The sequence below is a fragment of the Phalangium opilio genome, unplaced genomic scaffold (genome assembly GCF_054372755.1).
Source record: "Phalangium opilio isolate 3A_F unplaced genomic scaffold, DU_Popi_V2 ptg000232l_1, whole genome shotgun sequence".
In the NCBI taxonomy this organism is placed as follows: Eukaryota; Metazoa; Arthropoda; class Arachnida; order Opiliones; family Phalangiidae; genus Phalangium; species Phalangium opilio.
In genome coordinates, this window is record NW_028324223.1 from 941,671 (window position 1) to 962,211 (window position 20,541).

Consider the following 20,541-nt stretch of genomic DNA (forward strand, 5'->3'; position numbering starts at 1 on the left):
ACAAAGGGAAATAGCAGGGACTTAACGGGTCTGACTCTACTGTCAAGTGACTTTCATTACAGTCTTGAGACTTTTATATGGTTTTTTTTAGCTCGAGACTTTTTTGAAAAGGGTGGCGGCAAAGAATAAGGGCGGGAAAATTTTACATGAAAGAAAAACGGGACATTATCCCAAATGGAAAGTTTTAAAGGCATCGAATACTAGGAAAAAAATCCTTAATTTTGAATATTCTACAAATGTCCGACACCTCGAAACTTTCTTAGAGTCTCGAGATTTAACACGCGCTTTTTCTCCCCCCCCCTTCTTTAACCGAAGTTTGTCTATTAAAATAAAGCCAATACGGGGAAAGGCGCGTTTCAGGCCCTCTCTTTCTTTCTTCCCCGCCTTTATCTCTATCGGTTTAAATTCAGTGAATGAAATATAGTTTGCCAGGAAAATCTACCTACCTCCCGTATACTTGTTGTAAATACGTGACGTCACCCAAATGAAAAAAAAAAAATAAAATAAAAAATAGGGAAAGTTACATTTAAAGGGCCATTTTATATTTCACCCAATTAAAATATTCCCCGAAATAATATAATTATTTCACCGCAATTTTTGAATCTACGGACTGATCTAAAAATATGTTAAAATAATTTAATAAAAGACCCATTTTTTTCTTTTTCATTCATTCTGAAACGTAGCCAAAAAGTGAAGTGTTTAAAATCTAAATAAAGTGTTGGCGGGTCCTTGTAAAAACGACTCCCCCCTTTTCCAAAAGTCTTAAAAACCTCTAAAAGTTGAAAAATACTCGACAATTCCCACGATAACGGCAATTATTTTAGAATCATCTCAATTCTCATACGAATAAATACGATTTAACTTATCACCCAAAGAGGTTACTGTACCTTCGAGTACAGTAACTGATAAACGTGACCCTGTCAGTCAAATGTCAATCTGTCAATCGGGGGGTTATTAATTAAATTTTAACGTGTTTTAAAGTGAAATATTCGTGGCTAAAATAGTTTCAATTCCAATTGGAATATTTACTCTTGTATTAAATTATTATCCGAAAATTTTTATCTAATAAAATTATAACGAAAGATACGGCTTTAGGTACTTGTCTCGCTTATGAATTAAAAAGAGTTACATCAAGCAGCCAGTACTTCTACACTACACGACGACTGTTTTTCTTTGACTCATGATTTTCTAGATAATTCGCCAATAAACTTCTGGGAAACTTACGCGGACTTTTTCTCTGGAACTTGAAGTACAGTGGCAGACGGGAGAGTCAAGGCTTAAAGGAGATACAGATGGAGTCGAAATCCCTATATCTATAACGGGCCATATACGCAACCCAAATCCTACCAGAAATTTAGGTCGGATCGTAAAGATCACCTCCTCTCTCTTAAAAATATAAGCTAGTTCTCATACAAATACAATGGCTGCTGAAGGGTACAATATAACGGGAGAGTTTCAGTGCCGTAGGTCGCCCATCATCATAATAATTACCGCTCCATCTTACCTACTTCCTCCCTGATAGAATAAACTAACGAAATTTGTACCTTAGCACACTAGCGCCATCTATCCACCACGCGACGAAACTCTACGCACGTGTTTTCCAAAAAAGGCGGGAAAAAATCAATTAATTAAATAAGGCGCGAAAACAAAATCACGCGCGCGCTCTTCGATCCTTTCAAGTTGCGTTTTGAAAAAGGCGGGAAACATTTAACAATATACGAAATTGAACTAAGTTAATTTCTTGCCAATATTTTCGCCTTAATTAAAAAAGTGGGGGCCTTAAGGTGTAGAGTGGCAAAAATAGAAGACTACGACTAGAGCAGACTCTGAAAACTCGTATAAGTCCAAAGTTGAACGTCTAAAAACTAGTTTGGTACAATTTTTTTTAAAATGGGCTGAGTGGGCTAAACTCGAAAACGACTCGAAAACTTTTGGCTTCGAGACAAGATTTACTTCCCGCCTCTTCTTCACTATAATGTCTAACGAGGGGCGGTTCACTTCCCCCATATAAATACCCGTATCCAAAAATTATACTAATCCGATTAAAGAATATTTTAATTGACTTAAATTAAAAAAACTCCCCCCCCGGGGGCATTTTTAATTAAATTTAGTGAACAGAACTGCCCCTCGTTCCAGACTGCGATGTGAACAGCATAGTCGTAAAAAAAAAATAAAAACTTTTGCCAAGGCTTAAGGCGATAAATTTGGCGGGCGGAAAGACGTATGGTGACGTCATTGGGGAAGCTCAGGAATTCCAAGAATGTCCGGAGAAAAATACCGGACGAGTTTCATCCATCCATCCCACCCCAAGAATTCTACAGGCCAAAAGCGCCAACTAAGGCGGGATGCCGTTTATATGTATGGAATTTTGGGGGTGAAATGAACTAAATCGTAATGGCAGTTCTATAGTATCGATCGCCTTGAGTTGTACAGGGAAAAATACAACTCTTGCCATTATTATTTTTGAGCTCAAAATTTTGAAGTTTTAAAATTTTTCCTAAGCAAATTCCCATACTTTCCAATGCAAAAAAATAAATAAAAATAATTCCCATGACCCAATCCCCATAGAGCTATTTCAGAGGGGGTAATGGCTACGTCACCAATGCTATTTGCCCATAGAGAAAATCTGCACAAAATGGCCGCCCTGGTCCGCCAAAGGCAGGCCCAATTTTCGTAGCAGACGAAATTTTTCCCCCACTGAAATAGCTCTATAGTCAAAGATGAGATCATATTTTCACTAAAATCTTAAAATTTTTATTTTTATTATTTCTAATAAATAGTTGCATGATAAATAAATTGCCCCCAAAATTTTTAATTATTTAATTAATGAAAATATTTTGCATAGAATTTAATTTTGGGGGCAATTTCTTTTTAAGGTTAAAAGCTACAAGAACAAAAATAATTTCAGATCTTTAAAGTAATATTTAATATTAACAATTGGCAGCTGTTGTTGTTAAGGCACAAGTTATTTAAAATTTAATTGTTACCATGTTTTTAAATGCAAATAATAAATAATAATAATATATAATTTGTATGGCACACTTTTTCTTGGTCCAAAACAATAAAGAAAGAATAATAAAACTTGTTATTAAATAATACCCTTATATTTTGTGAATAAATTGTAAAGGACCCTTAAAGTCGATTTCAGATCCAAATTAACCAAGTCTGAAAAATATATATATTGCACATTCTCAGAATTGTAGGCCAAATAAATTGGCGAAAATAGGCCAAATTGTAATCTTTAAATTGGTTATATTAAATTTAAGCCTACAAATTTTAAAAAGGTCTAATATTTAAAGGTAATTAACTGGCATAATTAAATTAAACTAAGAAATATTGCAGAGAGAAATAATTGAGATATTTAAACTGAATTGTAGGCCAAATAAATTGGCAAAAATAGGCCAAATTGTAATCTATAAATTGGTTATATTAAATTTAAAAAGGGACTATTATTTAAATGTAATTAACTGGCATAATTAAATTAAACTAAGAGAGAATTAATTGAGATATTTAAAATGAATTGTAGGCCAAATAAATTGCAAAAATTGGCAAAAATAGGCCAAATTGTAATTTTTAAATTGATTATATTAAATTTAAGCCTAGAAATTTTAAAAAAGATCTAATATTTAAACTATCAAAATAATTTATAGGTCAGAAATAATTGAGATATTTAAAATGAATTGTAGGCCAAATAAATTGGCAAAAATAGGCCAAATTCTAATCATTAACTTGATATTAAATTTAAGCCTACAAAGGACTAATATTTAAACTGGCAAAATTAAATTAAACTAAGAAGTAATTGAGATATTTGGGCCAAAAATTCAAAGGAAATAGAGATGGGGAAATTGGTCTAAATTTGAGTTAGAAAATAGGCCTACTGATATAATGGAGCGGAATTATTACCTTCAGGGCGGGCCTTGGGTTTCCCCAAACCAGCTTCCATCATGAGTTCAAAAGCCAGAGCCACATTGGCCACCTTTTGCTCAAAGGTCGTCGGGGTCAAGTGAAAAGAGTACAATGGCACAAAATAGCCCTCCAATAATCCCATCAGCAAACTCAAATAAACTCCATCGTGAAACTGGACCCCGCCCCCCCACACACAAAATATACTTAATTAATTAATAAGAATAAACCATAATTAATTTTGAAAAGCCAAAAATAAAATAGACCATCAGGTCAAAAGGTTAAACCAAATTAGCCAAAGCAATTAGTGCCAAAAACGAAATTTAAATTCCCATTTCATAAAAAGGTATTAATATAAAAATGTATTGCAATTAGTGAAAATATGATCACAAACAATGCTTTCCCCATAAGGTCAAAGGTCAAAGGTCAAAGAAATAAACGTGATTGCATTCAGCAAAATATTATAAGGTTAGAGCAAGGATTGGGGGGGGGGGGTATCTGAGAGAAATAGGCGGGCTAACTGTGGAAAGGCTTAGGTTGGGTGGGACTCCAAAAAATGGGGGAGGAATAGGCGGACTCAATTCTAATTGGCTAAGAAGGGTTACAGAGCAACCAATAACAATTGAGTCCGCCTATTCCTCCCCCCTTTTTGGAATCCCACCCAACCTAAGCCTTTTCATAGTTAGTGCGCCTATTTCTCTCAGATTTCCCATCCCCCCACCCATGGTTAGAGCTTCACCGGGGACTACAGGGTCAAAGGTCGCAGTGAGGGACAAAAAGCAATGAATATTGGACCACCTGGTGTTAGAAAAACAATAGAAATGGGGTTCCTACCTGAGTATCAAGATCATTGACTTCCAAATTGATTCTATTCAGATGTTTATTGACAAAGGAAACCAGAGACTGCTTGACCACTTGCAGTTTATCAGGGGCGTGGTCAAACAGAGTGTCAAAGGCGTCCCTTTCAACTCTCATCCCCAAATCACTGTTCAAATTAAATTAAAGATTGGTTTTCTCTTAATCCTGGAAATGCTTGTTTAACTTACTCATAAGTGGCGGTCAATTCTTCCTTGACCTTCCTGGTTTGCAAACGCCCGTCTTTCTTCTGGACAATGACCACATTGACAGAAACATTCTCTGGAAGGCGAATGGGAGCCCTGAAATGTCTAACCAGACTGACCAACAAGTGAATGATGGACACAACATTCTTGGAGTGAATATCTGACAACAAACAAAAAAGAAATGACCTTAAGATGATTTTCAAGTTAATTTTCACACCTATTTTGAAATTTATAGACCAATTTTAGGCCTACATTAAAACTGACAGACAATTTTAGGCTTAATTTAAGACTGACAGCAGAAGAAAATAGCCATACAAGTCGTCCAGTGATTCTCACTTACAATGGTCGATTCCCCTACCACCCTTAAATTTGAATCTGGCCAATCGGCGCGAAGCATAAAATAGTACCAGATTTCATTGCGAACGCCACCATGTAGCGAACTGTGGAACTAACTTGTGTAGTCTGCTTATATTTCTGCTGTGCTTCAGTTTGAGTTAGGGTTACGTCAGGCAACGGGTTAATGCGGATATTGGTTTAATTAAGGACAAAAATTCGGTTTTTTAATAAAATGAATGTCGTCTAATATATTTTTCTGAAGGTGGTATTTCCTCGAAAGTAAGTAGAAATACAAGTTCCAAGTGTTTTTTAAAAGATTTTACAGGTGTAAAATTTAAAAATATGTTTTTCCGCTCTTAGCTCGTATAAAATGGAGTAATGGCATCTCCGAGGTTTTGACTTATTATTCCCTATAGGGAGTTAACATAGAGTGCCACTACTCTAAGCTCATCCTTATTAATAACTCCTTCGCTCGTCGATAGGGGGGCGCCACCAGTCTTTCACCCCATCACACATGCGAAGGGGCGAATGCCCTAAAACCGTCACAAAAATGACCCTCAACTGTTCCTCTTGTATCTCTATGGCGTTGAAAGGAAAAGTAAGATCTACCCAAACCATTCCCAATGTTAAAAATCAAACTACAACAACTTGGATACAACTTATTACTTTGAACTCTTCCCTATCACAGTTTAAAACTTCGGACAAGTTAATTTTTTCCCTGGAACTTAGAAATACCATTGTATTTAAAAATAAAGACATATTTTAAAATAAGTTATGAATACAGTACTTACCACTCGATTCCAGCCTCTGCCATTCTGCCTGAGTGCCTCACTGCCTCTAGCAGACGCCTCTAGTCAGTTGGAAGGCGTAGGACCGTACTGTCCACAGAATCACGTCACTCGTGTGTTAATGCGCGTAAAAATCCTATCTCTCTTCACCCCCACGGGGAGGGAAATGGCGCGAAAAATCCGTAAACGGGACGCCTCGCGAAGTTGCCCAAGCTACCCACTTCCCCTATTTTCTTCTGCTGACAGACAATTTTAGGCCTAATTTAAGACTGACAGACAATTTTAGGCCTACTTTAAGACAGACAGACCATTTTAGACCTACTTTAAGACAGACAGACAGACAATTTTAGGCCTACTTTAAGACAGACAGACCATTTTAGGCCTACTTTAAGACAGACAGACCATTTTAGGCCTACTTTAAGACAGACAGACCATTTTAGGCCTACTTTAAGACAGACAGACAATTTTAGGCCTACTTTAAGACAGACAGACCATTTTAGGCCTACTTTAAGACAGACAGACAATTTTAGGCCTACTTTAAGACAGACAGACCATTTTAGGCCTACTTTAAGACAGACAGACAATTTTAGGCCTACTTTAAGACAGACAGACCATTTTAGGCCTACTTTAAGACAGACAGACCATTTTAGGCCTACTTTAAGACAGACAGACCATTTTAGGCCTACTTTAAGACAGACAGACCATTTTAGGCCTACTTTAAGACAGACAGACCATTTTAGGCCTACTTTAAGACAGACAGACCATTTTAGGCCTACTTTAAGACAGACAGACCATTTTAGGCCTACTTTAAGACAGACAGACAATTTTAGGCCTACTTTAAGACAGACAGACCATTTTAGGCCTACTTTAAGACAGACAGACAATTTTAGGCCTACTTTAAGACAGACAGACCATTTTAGACCTACTTTAAGACAGACAGACAGACAATTTTAGGCCTACTTTAAGACAGACAGACCATTTTAGGCCTACTTTAAGACAGACAGACCATTTTAGGCCTACTTTAAGACAGACAGACCATTTTAGGCCTACTTTAAGACAGACAGACAATTTTAGGCCTACTTTAAGACAGACAGACCATTTTAGGCCTACTTTAAGACAGACAGACAATTTTAGGCCTACTTTAAGACAGACAGACCATTTTAGGCCTACTTTAAGACAGACAGACCATTTTAGACCTACTTTAAGACAGACAGACAGACAATTTTAGGCCTACTTTAAGACAGACAGACCATTTTAGGCCTACTTTAAGACAGACAGACCATTTTAGGCCTACTTTAAGACAGACAGACCATTTTAGGCCTACTTTAAGACAGACAGACAATTTTAGGCCTACTTTAAGACAGACAGACCATTTTAGGCCTACTTTAAGACAGACAGACAATTTTAGGCCTACTTTAAGACAGACAGACAATTTTAGGCCTACTTTAAGACAGACAGACCATTTTAGGCCTACTTTAAGACAGACAGACAATTTTAGGCCTACTTTAAGACAGACAGACCATTTTAGGCCTACTTTAAGACAGACAGACCATTTTAGGCCTACTTTAAGACAGACAGACCATTTTAGGCCTACTTTAAGACAGACAGACCATTTTAGGCCTACTTTAAGACAGACAGACCATTTTAGGCCTACTTTAAGACAGACAGACCATTTTAGGCCTACTTTAAGACAGACAGACCATTTTAGGCCTACTTTAAGACAGACAGACAATTTTAGGCCTACTTTAAGACAGACAGACCATTTTAGGCCTACTTTAAGACAGACAGACAATTTTAGGCCTACTTTAAGACAGACAGACCATTTTAGACCTACTTTAAGACAGACAGACAGACAATTTTAGGCCTACTTTAAGACAGACAGACCATTTTAGGCCTACTTTAAGACAGACAGACCATTTTAGGCCTACTTTAAGACAGACAGACCATTTTAGGCCTACTTTAAGACAGACAGACAATTTTAGGCCTACTTTAAGACAGACAGACCATTTTAGGCCTACTTTAAGACAGACAGACAATTTTAGGCCTACTTTAAGACAGACAGACCATTTTAGGCCTACTTTAAGACAGACAGACCATTTTAGACCTACTTTAAGACAGACAGACAGACAATTTTAGGCCTACTTTAAGACAGACAGACCATTTTAGGCCTACTTTAAGACAGACAGACCATTTTAGGCCTATAATTTCAGTTTTAGGTCTATTTGCAAATATATTTGTTCTTGAAACATACTTTCAACGCTCCATTTGTTTTGATTCCATCTTGGCAAGCCCAGGATCTTATTGACAGCGTCAAGAACAGTCTGCAACTTTTGTTTCTGCAATTCCTCAGATTGGGTGACTTCCACTACGTCCAATTTGACTCCCGATAACTTTTCCAGCAATTTCTGCAAAATCTGTCCATCATACAAGTCTTCCTCGATATCCTTGACAATAATTCTTTGCGTGGCCAATTCGTCATTGATCCAATCAATCAGAACAGTAACGAGCTCTTTCAAACGAGGGTCATCAAAGGATGAAGGTTCAATCATTGACCTTTCCTCATATTCCTCCAAAATGTAATCATCAGGAGGCAAATCAGGATTGGTTGGGCTGCCAGGCGAATCAATGGCATTTTTACCTTCTTCTTGAAGCTCCGCGACTGAAATAAAACGCAGTTATGATTAATTATCTTTAAAATTAATGACTAATTAAACTTAAGATTTACAGGGGGGTGTGGTTTTTGCTTTTCACTTTTTAAACTGAAAAACTATATTTAATTTGTACTGAAACACAAACAAACACTTCCAAAACATCGCGATTAATCTAATGACCAAGAAATTAATTTAATATAAGAGCTTAATTACGAAATTATTAATTTTTAATTAGTTTTTCTGGATGCTGGCGGAGTTTTTAACCATTTTGAACATTTTCCAATAAAAACACTGACCAAGGCTTAGCACGCATTACTCGAATAACAATCCTAAATTAAGTTATTTAAGCGTCGCGATTGATCAAAATTAAGTTAATTACCTTCCTTAATCTTCTTTCTACGTCCTAGAGTCCCTAAATAGTCTAAAAAGGACTCGTCTTTCTTTTTTTGAGGGGTCGAAGGTGCTGGTTTCGGAGATTTCGGTCTGGGCGACGCCATTACGAAATGAGATTAAAAATCATCCAAACTAGGCAACGGGATTCTTTACCCCGCCGATGGGGGAAACACCTGATTAAGTTTGGCGAGCCCGCTCTTCATAATACCGTAAAAGGCAAAGACCCCGGAGTTACTCACGGTGACGTCATACTAGCTAATTCATAAACTTCGTAAATAATACCATCAATGGGGGTAAAAGTACTACGCGCGTATTTTTAAATTTAAGGCCCTTGGTTTCTACTGGTTTTACTTTGAAATTGATTGGTTTTTGCTTTAAAACCGAGCTAATAATATTTAAAGGGGACAATAATAAATAAAGAATAACTGAATCATAATTTAAATAACATTTCAAGTAATTTAAATTACTAATTACAGAAAATTACTTTGGTTAGAGGTGGCCATAACGTCTTAATTACACGAAACTAAAAACACTTGTAACTTATCAGGAGCATTATTCATTTTGGAACTTTGAGAATTGATATTACGAATTTTAGATAAGATAAACCACCAATATCGCTAGTAGTTAAGGTCCTTAGTTTACCTCAAACTTAATCCAATTGACCTCAATGAAAAATAAGGTTCAAACCAAGACACTCAAAGACCGTATTGGCTGATACGAAGTAATCCCAGACTAGGGCGAGGGGGTAGACACTTTGGATCTCTGTGTACACCTGAGTTCAAAAGAGTTCAACTTTGACAGTGCATTGAGTTCAAAGCCTTCGGAACTCAGAGTTCAGCTTTCACAGTAAATTGAGTTCAAGACATATTGTACACCTGAGTTCTCAAGTGTCTACCCCCTCGGGCTAGGGTACCTGTATAAGCCACAAAGTACTCGAAACAGCACCGTACTCACCCCTTTTAGGTTTATTGACGTATCTCTTTGCCAAAGCCGGTGGTAAGGTGGTGACCTCGTGGCCAGATTGACCCGGGTAACCTTTGTCATCGTAGGGTGATGTTTCGTAAATGGTATTCTCTCTCACTTCCTCTCGTTTCAAATGGTCAGCTTTAGGGGCGTATTCCTCGTAATAGGCCTGGTTCAAATAGCGTTGATCCTCTTCCGATGTGTCATCGATGGCTTCGTCAACTTCCGGTGGCGGTGGAGGAGGCAATTCATCTGGAAATAAGAAAACAAGAACCCTTTTTAGGAGAAAATTTTCGAGATCCCCGATTTCAGGCGTCGAATGATCAGCAGCGACCACAACTACTGGCTGCAAGTATCTGACCTTGGTTGTCCAGTAGTTCTGGGGGCGGAGGTGGCAAGTTATCGTAATCTTCTTCGCCGGTGAGAGAGGACACTCTAGGGGGTGGAAGGGGAGCTTTACGAATGGCTTGGACAACGATGGGGACATTGCAAGGGCAACTGTCGGGCTCCTCGGGTGGATAAAAAGTATCGAGGATGGACTTGCGATACAAAGTGGTACTTGGGGCCCGTTCCAGCGCGTTCCCCGCCGATTCCCTTCGCCTAAAGATGGCCGACAATGTGGGGGGCATATCTCTGTCAACATTCTCAGCCATAATTAAATCCTCGCGGACAATTACTTAATTTAGAAGAACACTTAAGCCCTAAGAGAGCCTCACAGCGTTATGATGAAACAAATAACAAATTCGAAATAATTAACTTCATTTTTTTTTTCGCTAACGGAAGAGGAAACAAGGTCTGTTTCCCTTTCAGGAAAAGATAAGTCACTTCCGTAAAAAACATATACGCTGCTGTGCCATGAGGAATACAGTACCACGGACACTTCTAATATGACGTTTAGGCCTAAATTATGACGTATCTACCATTAATAAAACCGAAGATATTCGGACTAAAATGTTCTCGCAATTTGTGAAAAAAAAAAAACTATCATATTATTATTAAAAATTTATTTTTTGAAGTTTCTTTTACATCACGGAAAGCAGATTTCCCTAAATAGGCCTAAATAACGGCTTTCAACACAGAGTGTTCTTTAATTAGTTAGACATTAGCGTAGAATCCAAATCAAAGTTGTGCCTTAACTAACTCTAAACCTTTCCGTCAATATTAAGTAGATTCATCCGCAATTAAAATTGAGGTAAATATGTAAAAGGCTCACCACGATTATCAACAACAATTGTCATGTACTTAGTTTTCCCACTAAACGACACCGGACACCTGATGATAAATTTATAAAGACAAAGGTGTTATAGACATGAAAGTCACCTGTAATTAACAATATGTACAAACAAAACCTTGCACGGAAAGCAAACTTATAATTATATTTATTATAGAGGAGGGGTTACGAAAATTACAAGAGCAGTTAGTTGTTTAAAAAAACTTAAACAAACTGAGCCACGATAAAAGGGACGAGCATTAAAACGTAGCTATTGCTAACTGCTCCTAAACAGATGTAAAGTTAAATTCTATGGTACAGGGGTTGAAGTACACGCATTGATGTTCAATGTTAATAGGCCAAGGTAGATTATCGTTCAACTACGGCGCAAAATTCGAGCTCACAAATCCTAGGCTTATACGGGGGAAATGTTTCATATCGGTAGTCTTATTAATTGCGCTAATCAATTGCATTCAAAATGGCGGAAAATATCTTTCGCAATACAATTCCTAAAGTCCATCGTAAACTTAGTTTAAGTTTAAGCGAAAAAATAAGACTCTACGATTTGTTAATGGATAACAAGTATTTCGCAGGTAAGCCTAAATATGCCTACAATTTATTTATTTATCAATCTGTTGATTGCGATGAACAATAATTACATCACGGAACTGAATAAAACAGATTAAGTTACTAATTGATAAGAGATGATGTATTAAAGGCACCTCTCTAACTTTGACTGTATTAAAAGCTAAGAGTTGAATTGAATTGATTTCAAGTCATTATTAATAAATAAAAGGAAGCTAATATCAAGGGGCAAAGGTTCCCTGGTTAAACTTACGGCCCCTGTACAACTACTTGTCCCTCTAGACACCCGTGTACTAGTGACCTTACTTACTATTACGTGTTGTGATAGTTATTATACAATGACGTAAAGGTCTGGGATTAAATATTAAACCGAGGTATTAACTAAACAATGCCCCTTATTATCGGAGAGTTATTTTAAACCAAAAATTGTGAGTCACGGATGGTTTATGCCCAAAAAGATAAATTCCAGGGACAATACACTAAAATTAATAATTCACAATTGACGTGCCAGGTATTAATACTTAATCCCCAAATAGAGAAATACCCAGAGAGATTATTTAATATTTGTACCAATTTTGGCGATATTGAATTTTTATAACTAAATTTAGGCCTAGTATGGTTTTTATTTCATTGGGTAAGTTTGTTTTATTATCATTATTATTATTATTTTAAATAAAAACTTCAAATCTCGCGCTGTAAGTTGAGATAAATTTCACGCGCGGTTTTACTTTTTAAAATAAGAAAATAAAATTCACGTGAACAGAAAAATAGTAAAGAGGAGAAATAAAGTCTGGAGCGCGTGCGCTTACACTTTTTAAAATTACAAAATAAAATTCACGCGCTCAGATACGTGACAGCGCGTAAAAAGTTTAAATAAAATATAACTGAAAAGTGACAGATGTTACACGGTTAATAAAAGTGGCGGGAAACGTTGAAAAAAAAAAGGGAGGAGGATTTTAATTTAAGCAGCCCCTAATAACAAGTCGGTACCTTGACAACGAAAATTAATTCGTTTCTATAGCCTATAGGATTAACTCTAATCCGGGAAATCTAGAATAATGGCGGGACCTTCCCGAGAACGTAGGCTTGAATTGAGAATCAAGGCTAATTAATCGAAATTAAAACCATTCACCTTCGTCAGCTAATCCTCTTTGAAAAAGAAAATTGACTTTGGGTAAAAAGCACGTGGTTGCCAATACGGATCCAAAGTTTATTTCAAGTTCTTTTATTTCGATTAAAAGCGATTCGGGGAGGGAGGGGGAGGGGCCTAACACCGTGAATCAATTTTAAGACAAAGCCAAAACCATATAAATTGGATGGCGTAACCAAATAACGCCATTTTCAATAGCCCCGTATCGAAAGGATAATTTAATAATCTTTGAATCCCGATTGGAATGCCATTTCTATATACATCTACGAATAAAATATAGTATTAATTTCTTTTTAAGGTGACCTTATTGAGCGATTAACATTAATTATAACCAATGATAAAAACCGCCTTCTTCAAATGAAAGAATATTTTTGAGGAATCAGCTAATCTTGGTTTTTTTTTTTTTTAATTGAATGTTTTCGTCGGTTGTCATAAGAGATATATTAATATTAAAATTGAAACGAGATTCGCTTCGGTGATGTTATAGAATTAACTCGTAAAAGTTTACGAAGCGAGTAGTTACCAATTACGCGTTCCTTTTTAAATTTTAATAAATAAATAAATAAATAAATAAATAAAAATATTAGTAAAAACATACTTATTTTAACTTTTTGCGGCTAGAAATTTAAGTTAAATGAGATGGCAAAGCGAGACGGTTTCTTAAATGGTTATGCACTAAGTGATTTGTATGTAATTGCCTATTTAGATATTTTGAAATCACCACGAGAATTTTTTTTAACTTTTAATGTTAAACTTTGAAATCTCACGTGCCATATAAAATTTTTATTTATTTATTTTTTTTTAATATTGGCGTAGTAATGGCAGTTAAGGTATTGTACTCTATGGGAGGATACCGTAAGATGCCACTAATCTATAAATCTAGTCATGTCAACTTACTAACCTTGAAATTTTAAGGAAAATAAAGCCACTTGAGGTTAAGAATAAAATTACTTTTCCTCCAGAATAAATTTGTCGATTATAAAATAGACTTAATTATATATCTGTCACGGAATTGTCACATTTACAAAGAGTTTTACGAGGTAATCTATCAAGCTTATAAGTGATATGTTATCTCCATAAGTATGACACTACAAGTTCGTAATGCTACTGAGAGACGTACAGCAGCTCGAGATAACTAGTTCGAGAAGGAGAACGAGGGGGAGCGAGTCAATTGAAGTCCTAAGTACACTCGGTGCACGTGGTTAATTAATTTTGCAGCTAGGACCTATTCCATCTAGGCACTCCTATTTAGTCTGCCCATTACTAAGCCCCCTTTGACAGCAGCGCCTCACTCACTCACCAGGCCTCCCTCGCTTTACCTCCTCGAATCTATGACCTACCTCACTCACTCACTCACTTCAAAATTACAAGCCTTTCAGTTTCTAAGTTACCAGAGATTAATTAAACAAACTTATGGAAGGAACATATCTTATGAACTTATGGTGATACAAAACGGTACTTTAACTTAATAAAGATGACAATTTAATTAAATAGGCGCGGAAAATGTTGAAGCATTTCTAATATCTCGCGTTAAATTTTAATGTGAATTTATTTAAGCCATGTCATTTAAAGAGCATTAAGAACGAATTAAGAAACAAAAGACAAATTTGTAAGGTAGTACCTGCCCTTGAGTGCCTCGATCTAATTGGTTAAATGCGAAACTGACGTCAAGGCCAAGGTATTTCTCCATTGGTTCCCCCCCCCCAAAGCTTTTATATCAAATTTTATTATATCTAAAAGGATTAATTCGAGCTATGCCTATACACGAGATTCACATCAACGTGTTTGTCAAATTAGATCTGAGAGTGAAGTTAGTCGGGTCTGTTCGATTTATGTTCATTTTTCTAAATTTGACTTGATTAATTTGAATATTAAAATTAAATTAAAAATATGACTATTAATAATAATAATTAGTCGCGAGTCTCTTAATTGGGATAATTAGTTTGGAATTCGTTTTATTGGAGGAAATTCGCAAAAATACTAAATAAAGTAAGTTCGAATTTGCAATGAGATCCCATAATCCTTTTTAAGCCTGTAACCGAGTATAGGTTTTGATTTTAAAATTTGTTTAAAGAACATATGTTCAAATTCTACCTCAATGTCAAATTTAAATATAGTATAATCACGCGATATTAATCCTACTAAAGTTAGCTTTGAAGTATTTTTTAATGTTAAAAAATTAATCACGTGGTTTAAAAGAACAAATTCACGTGGAAAATTTTTTTTTATCTCGAGACATTTGAATTATTTTCACGTGCCATGAAATAAAAATAAAATTAAAAAATAAAATCACGAGCGTATTGAAAATAATTAAAGGCGTATTACGCGATTTTGGCGCCAATAAATTATTAAATTAATTTTAATTGCCTATAAATTTAATACATAATAAATTTAAAAAAAATGTAAGAATGTAGGCGTGTAAAAAGTGTCTGGAAAGGAACCACTCTCAAAAAATAAAATATTATTATAAATAATATCAAATAACAAAATAATTCATTCGTGTATATTTAACTATATCTGGTTAAGTTTCAGGATCGTTCCTTGATAGTGTGTGAGTGAGGGGGGTAGAGGCGGGGAGAGTGGATTTTCTTTAAAAAAAACCGGTTTTGTCGGTGTGAACAATACATTCACTTGTCAGATTAAATTAACTTAAAATTGTCTATTTCTGAATAATGTTTTTTTTTTCAACAAATTGAACTATAATTTTAACGCCATTTTAAGGAAAAAAATACAAATTTGAATAAGTCGTAAACAAAATGATCATAATTAATACTAATGATTAATAAACCTTTAAAAAGAAGATTAGCGCATTGTTTTTTGCTCACTTTCCAGCAATGACCTTATATGTTTTTCTATATTTTTCCAATTTATGTTTTAGTAAACAGAACTCGATAGCTCGTTTATGAAAAACAACAACTGTTAAGTGCTTTAAAAATAAATAAATAATCCAGAAATTAACTGGAACTTATTTAAATTCCTCGTCAATATTTGGTTTTCAATGTCAATAAGAATATTGAACTATATCTACCAATAGATGTATTTGGAATCATTGAAACACAAGACACGTGTTTATGCACGTGAGTTGTTAATTGTAACGAGCGAAAGAGAATACGTTATTCGGTATTCGCCGAGTACCGAGCGACTATTTGTTGAGTCTCTAGTAAGGGCGATAAGAAACTACTCGTGTATGTTAGAATTCTACAATTATTTTCTTCTAATAATTTAAAGGTACAGTGTAAGTTTAGTGTGAAGTTATAGATCCGGGGTAAATCAAGTTAGCGGTATAGAGGTTAACATTTAAAACATATATTTCGTTAGTTCAATCAAGGTCTTTTGTACCGCAATACGAAATCAGTCAGTAGCATAACAATAGCGTTGGCAACACCTTGGTAACACGTTTGTAACCCTCGTGCTCGATTATAACAACTGTTACTATATTTTCAACGTACATTATCAATCTAGAAAAAAGCCTCAATTCATTCGGTAAATAGTTATTCTTATATTGAAAGCCATAGCGTGAGCGCCAGGCCCATTTCAGTAATTCCTTCAAATTAACAAAGTTTTAACCGTTAACTGCTGCCTTCAATATCACCCCAATGAATATGAGATCCAAAGGTAATTGAATTGAATTGAACTGTAATACGCGTACAGCGTGAGAGATATCTAAGGTAGATCCAATCAGAGAATGGCATGCCACCCTTATTTTTTTGTTAATCGTGATCAAGTTTCGATCACAATATTTATTTACCATTTTTTAAAAATCAATATTAATTATTAGACAAAGTCTTATTAAATAAAGATAACCCTACCTGTGTCTAGAAAATTATGGCCCTGAGAAAACCCTGTATTCACGCGTGACGTTCAGGAATGTATACAACTAATTGGAATAATTATGTATAGCAATTTTCACTCAACGTATCTATGCAGTTATTGTGGGAGAGCTAACCTAATCATTACGTATGGCGAATTTTACCTGGCCAATAATCTATCTCGCCGCGTGTTGCACCTCGGAACTCGCGTTGCTACCATACAACCAATGAAACCGCAGTTAGGAAAGACGCCATCAGAATTACGAGAGGCGTTACGGATACTAAGTTCTCAAGCCCGGCCCACTAAACCCGCATAGAAATTAACATGGACGCACAATAATTCCTAGTGGCTGTATGTATTCTTGTTATATAGCAAAAAAGCGTAATAACTGTATCACGTGATATATTAATTAATATATCGTTCGAGTTAAACTTAATCCTGAATCTTTAATTATTCTAATTATTTAAACGAATACATCAGAATATTCAAATTACGTTTATGTCCAAGGACGCGTTTGTAGCATTAGGACTGGTTTCTTTCTTATTTAGAGGGGTATGGCACGCTATTTTAATTTTTAAATAGCCGTTATTCTAAAGAAGTACTAGTTTCTTTTCGGATATTCCGGTTGTTAAGAACCAATCGAGGTTATCGTTACATTTAAGTGTGTTGGAAAACTAGTCGAGATGAAACAGGTGCGTAACTTTGAGACATCACTTAAGGAAGTGGTACTAATAAAAAAATGAAATCACGGTGAAATAACATTGCGCAACCCTCTTTTAACACGTTTAGAGTAAAATTAATCTTCCCCATTAACAGGAAAAAGTACATGAATTAAATCATATATCGTAACTTATGCAAATTATTTAATTGCAATTGAAAAATGTTTTCTTATATTATTTTATAATTTTTTTGCTTTAAATTCTGTTTAATCTAATTAGTTTAAAATTAAATAAAATATTAACGACACTTAAATTAACTTTGAACGTTAAATGACGTCACGAAACAATAGCCCCAATAGGTATTATTTATTTTATAGAGTAGCCGAATATTTTAAATATTAAAGTCTAGTTGATCTCTCTAGGTTAATAACCTTTTACGATTCATGTCTCAGTTAAGTCTAAATAATTTAAATATAATTTTTCCTTTAATTCAATCATACGCTTTGATTATGTATGACGTCATTGCAATGACCTTGATAGTCCAAAAAAAACTGTTCAATTTCCTCGAATATAACTTTAAACAATTTTCTTGAAATTGAAGATATATTTATAAAAAAATAAATATAGGCCTACTCCCAGTGTTCTAATATTGTGAAATTCAGAGCTACGTTAAAATTACAGGCTATTATTTTTAACCGGTTAAAAAAAACATTCTCCCGCCCTCCCTTGGTTCCTAAAAGAATCACGGAATGACTTGACAAGAATATTTAAAGAATATTCATTTAGTTGCATTCTTAGAATGGTTTAACATCTGATAAAATAAAATGAATAAAATAATATTAGATTCTAGCGACAATTTAGTTTACCGAAAGGGAAATTTTTATTTTTATAATAAATTTTGTTTTTTTTTATAAAGAAACAAAACTTATACTTTTAAAAAACAATTTAATCAAACTAGTCACCCATATCTTACGTAGTATTTGAGTATCTTTGGTTTTACCACCAATAATTTCATTAAAATAACCGGTTTAAAATAATCTAAGTCTCTAATTTACTAAAATACAAAAAATAAATAAAAATTCCCTAAAATTCTGAATTTGAGCACGTAACATAAAAAAAACCCAAAATACCTATACGAAAGGGGTAATTTTTATTAATTTAATTTTAGGTAAAACAAAGGTGAGATTAAACACCTCTAAGATCATAAGGTCATTAATAATAATAAGAAAAAAACCACCCCGGTTTTTTTTCAATGTCGGAAATCAAATTAAATTCTTGAATTTAAATTATTTTATTAAATGGCCTTGATTTTTAATTTTAATTTTCCTTAGACGGAAAAAAAACACCTTAATTATATTTAATTTCGATAATAATTAAGGAGATAACTAACTAGTCTTGAACTTGAAACAAGAAAAAAATGGTATTTATTTTAATTCCGCCTAAAGGGAGGGTGAAACGGAAAAATCAAGTAATATCTTATCGATTCTTATAATTATAAGACCAATCTGCATACCCACTATGAATGAATTTAAAATTCAAATTAGTATATGATTTCATAGATAAGTTGAAATCTGCACGTCCGGACCAATCGCGTAACAACAAAATTTCCTATGCAGATAGGTCTCGTAATTAGTAGAAGAAAATAATAAAATATCACAAGGTTTTCCTTTTCACTCTCCCTTTAAAAATCAGAATGGTCGGAATAATTAAAATCATGAAAAAGTAATCCGCAAATTAAAAAAAAAAAAATTAAATATATGTTTAGCTTTGGCATACGCATTTCTAATCTACATTACATCTGCACGATTAACCTTCGTTATAATATTATTAAATTCCATTGCCTGATATACTAACTTCATTGCACGTAAAGTAGTTACCTGCATTTGCGCAAAAAATAATAATAATAATAAATAACTAGGCCTACAATGTTTAATTTAAACCTAAATAGTTTTGCGATATCGAATGCAATATTATCAACTGTCAATTTAAACTAATTTATTTTGAGGAAATTTTGAATACACGTGAACTTCTCATCCCCCCGTTCTCAAAAATACCTGGAAATACCCCTCCTAGATACCTTTAAATTATTTCTCACGTAGCTATCTCAATTTAATTTTGTCAAGCAATTTTATTGGTTGATTCCGGCAAATTGTTTAACCGGGGGGAATTTTTTTTGGGTACAACTTTTTGCAGTCAAGAAAATGAGAGAGCAAAACGCGGACTTTCACAAGAGCCAGAGCGAACCCAGGTTGTCTACGATTGGCACTAACGATCACGACATGGGTGCCAACACTCTGAGACCATCACCTTCAACTATCATTAACACAAATGGTAATTATTTATTTATTTACTTAGCTCTCTAGTCTACAGTGAAATATTACTAGAGATTATATTGAAACTTTCAGTTTCCGTGCTGTTAAGTTACGATTTAAGTCGAGGGATTAATGATACTCGGAGCGATTACTCCACGGAATACGCTCTTTCTATCCCTACCTTCAAATTAATCCTAACTTATTTAGAACTAAAGTTATGATCAGTTGAACACAAACTCAAAACAAAAATCAAAATATTTATTTAATTAATAATATTTAATCATTACTAAATTAACGCGTATTGTTTAGCTAATTACGTTTAATTATCTTTAGAAGACAGTATCGACTCGTCGCAGGATATTCCTCAACTACGTACCCCTCGATTGGTCATCGACAGGCCAGTATGGACAGTGTCCGAGTGTTACCAAATCGGGTCCGACGAAAGTGGATTAATTCCGGGGTTTTCAACGAAATTGGGTCAATCTAATGACCTAGCCAGTTTGGGCGGGGTTAGTAGTTTGACCGGTGGTCAAGGGGACGACAAGAAAAAGAAGGTGTTGGCGGAAGCGGGCGCCCAGTTGAAGAAAAAAATTAAAAAGACTAAAAGAGACATTTGTAATGGTGATAAAATATTTCGGATTATCATAAGTCTATTTCCTTGTATCGGTTGGATTAAGTCTTACAAGATTAAGGAGTATTTGGTCTGCGATATCATATCTG

General features: G+C 34.8%; 1 protein-coding gene across 1 annotated transcript; it reads right to left on the minus strand.

The window, feature by feature from the left end:
- Nucleotides 1-2,902: 2,902 nt before the first annotated feature.
- On the minus strand, nt 2,903-10,748 carry LOC149612695 (beta-parvin-like). Its single transcript, XM_089858247.1, has 7 exons — nt 10,457-10,748; nt 10,087-10,347; nt 8,340-8,747; nt 4,950-5,124; nt 4,738-4,888; nt 3,904-4,078; nt 2,903-3,165 (listed from the first exon to the last, which is right to left on the minus strand). Exons 1-7 carry the CDS (start codon nt 10,746-10,748, stop codon nt 3,089-3,091), a joined length of 1,539 nt encoding a protein of 512 aa, XP_089714373.1. The 3' UTR covers nt 2,903-3,088.
- Between the last annotated feature and the right edge of the window lie 9,793 nt (nt 10,749-20,541).

Coding starts and splice junctions, on each gene's coding strand:
- LOC149612695 (XM_089858247.1), bottom strand. CDS start 10,748: ATGGCTGAGAATGTTGACAGAGATATGCCCCCCACATTGTCGGCCATC. Junction 5,125..8,339: donor AAACAAATGGAGCGTTGAAA/GTATGTTTCAAG, acceptor GTTTGTTGTCAG/ATATTCACTCCAAGAATGTT. Junction 4,889..4,949: donor GAATTGACCGCCACTTATGA/GTAAGTTAAACA, acceptor TAATTTGAACAG/TGATTTGGGGATGAGAGTTG.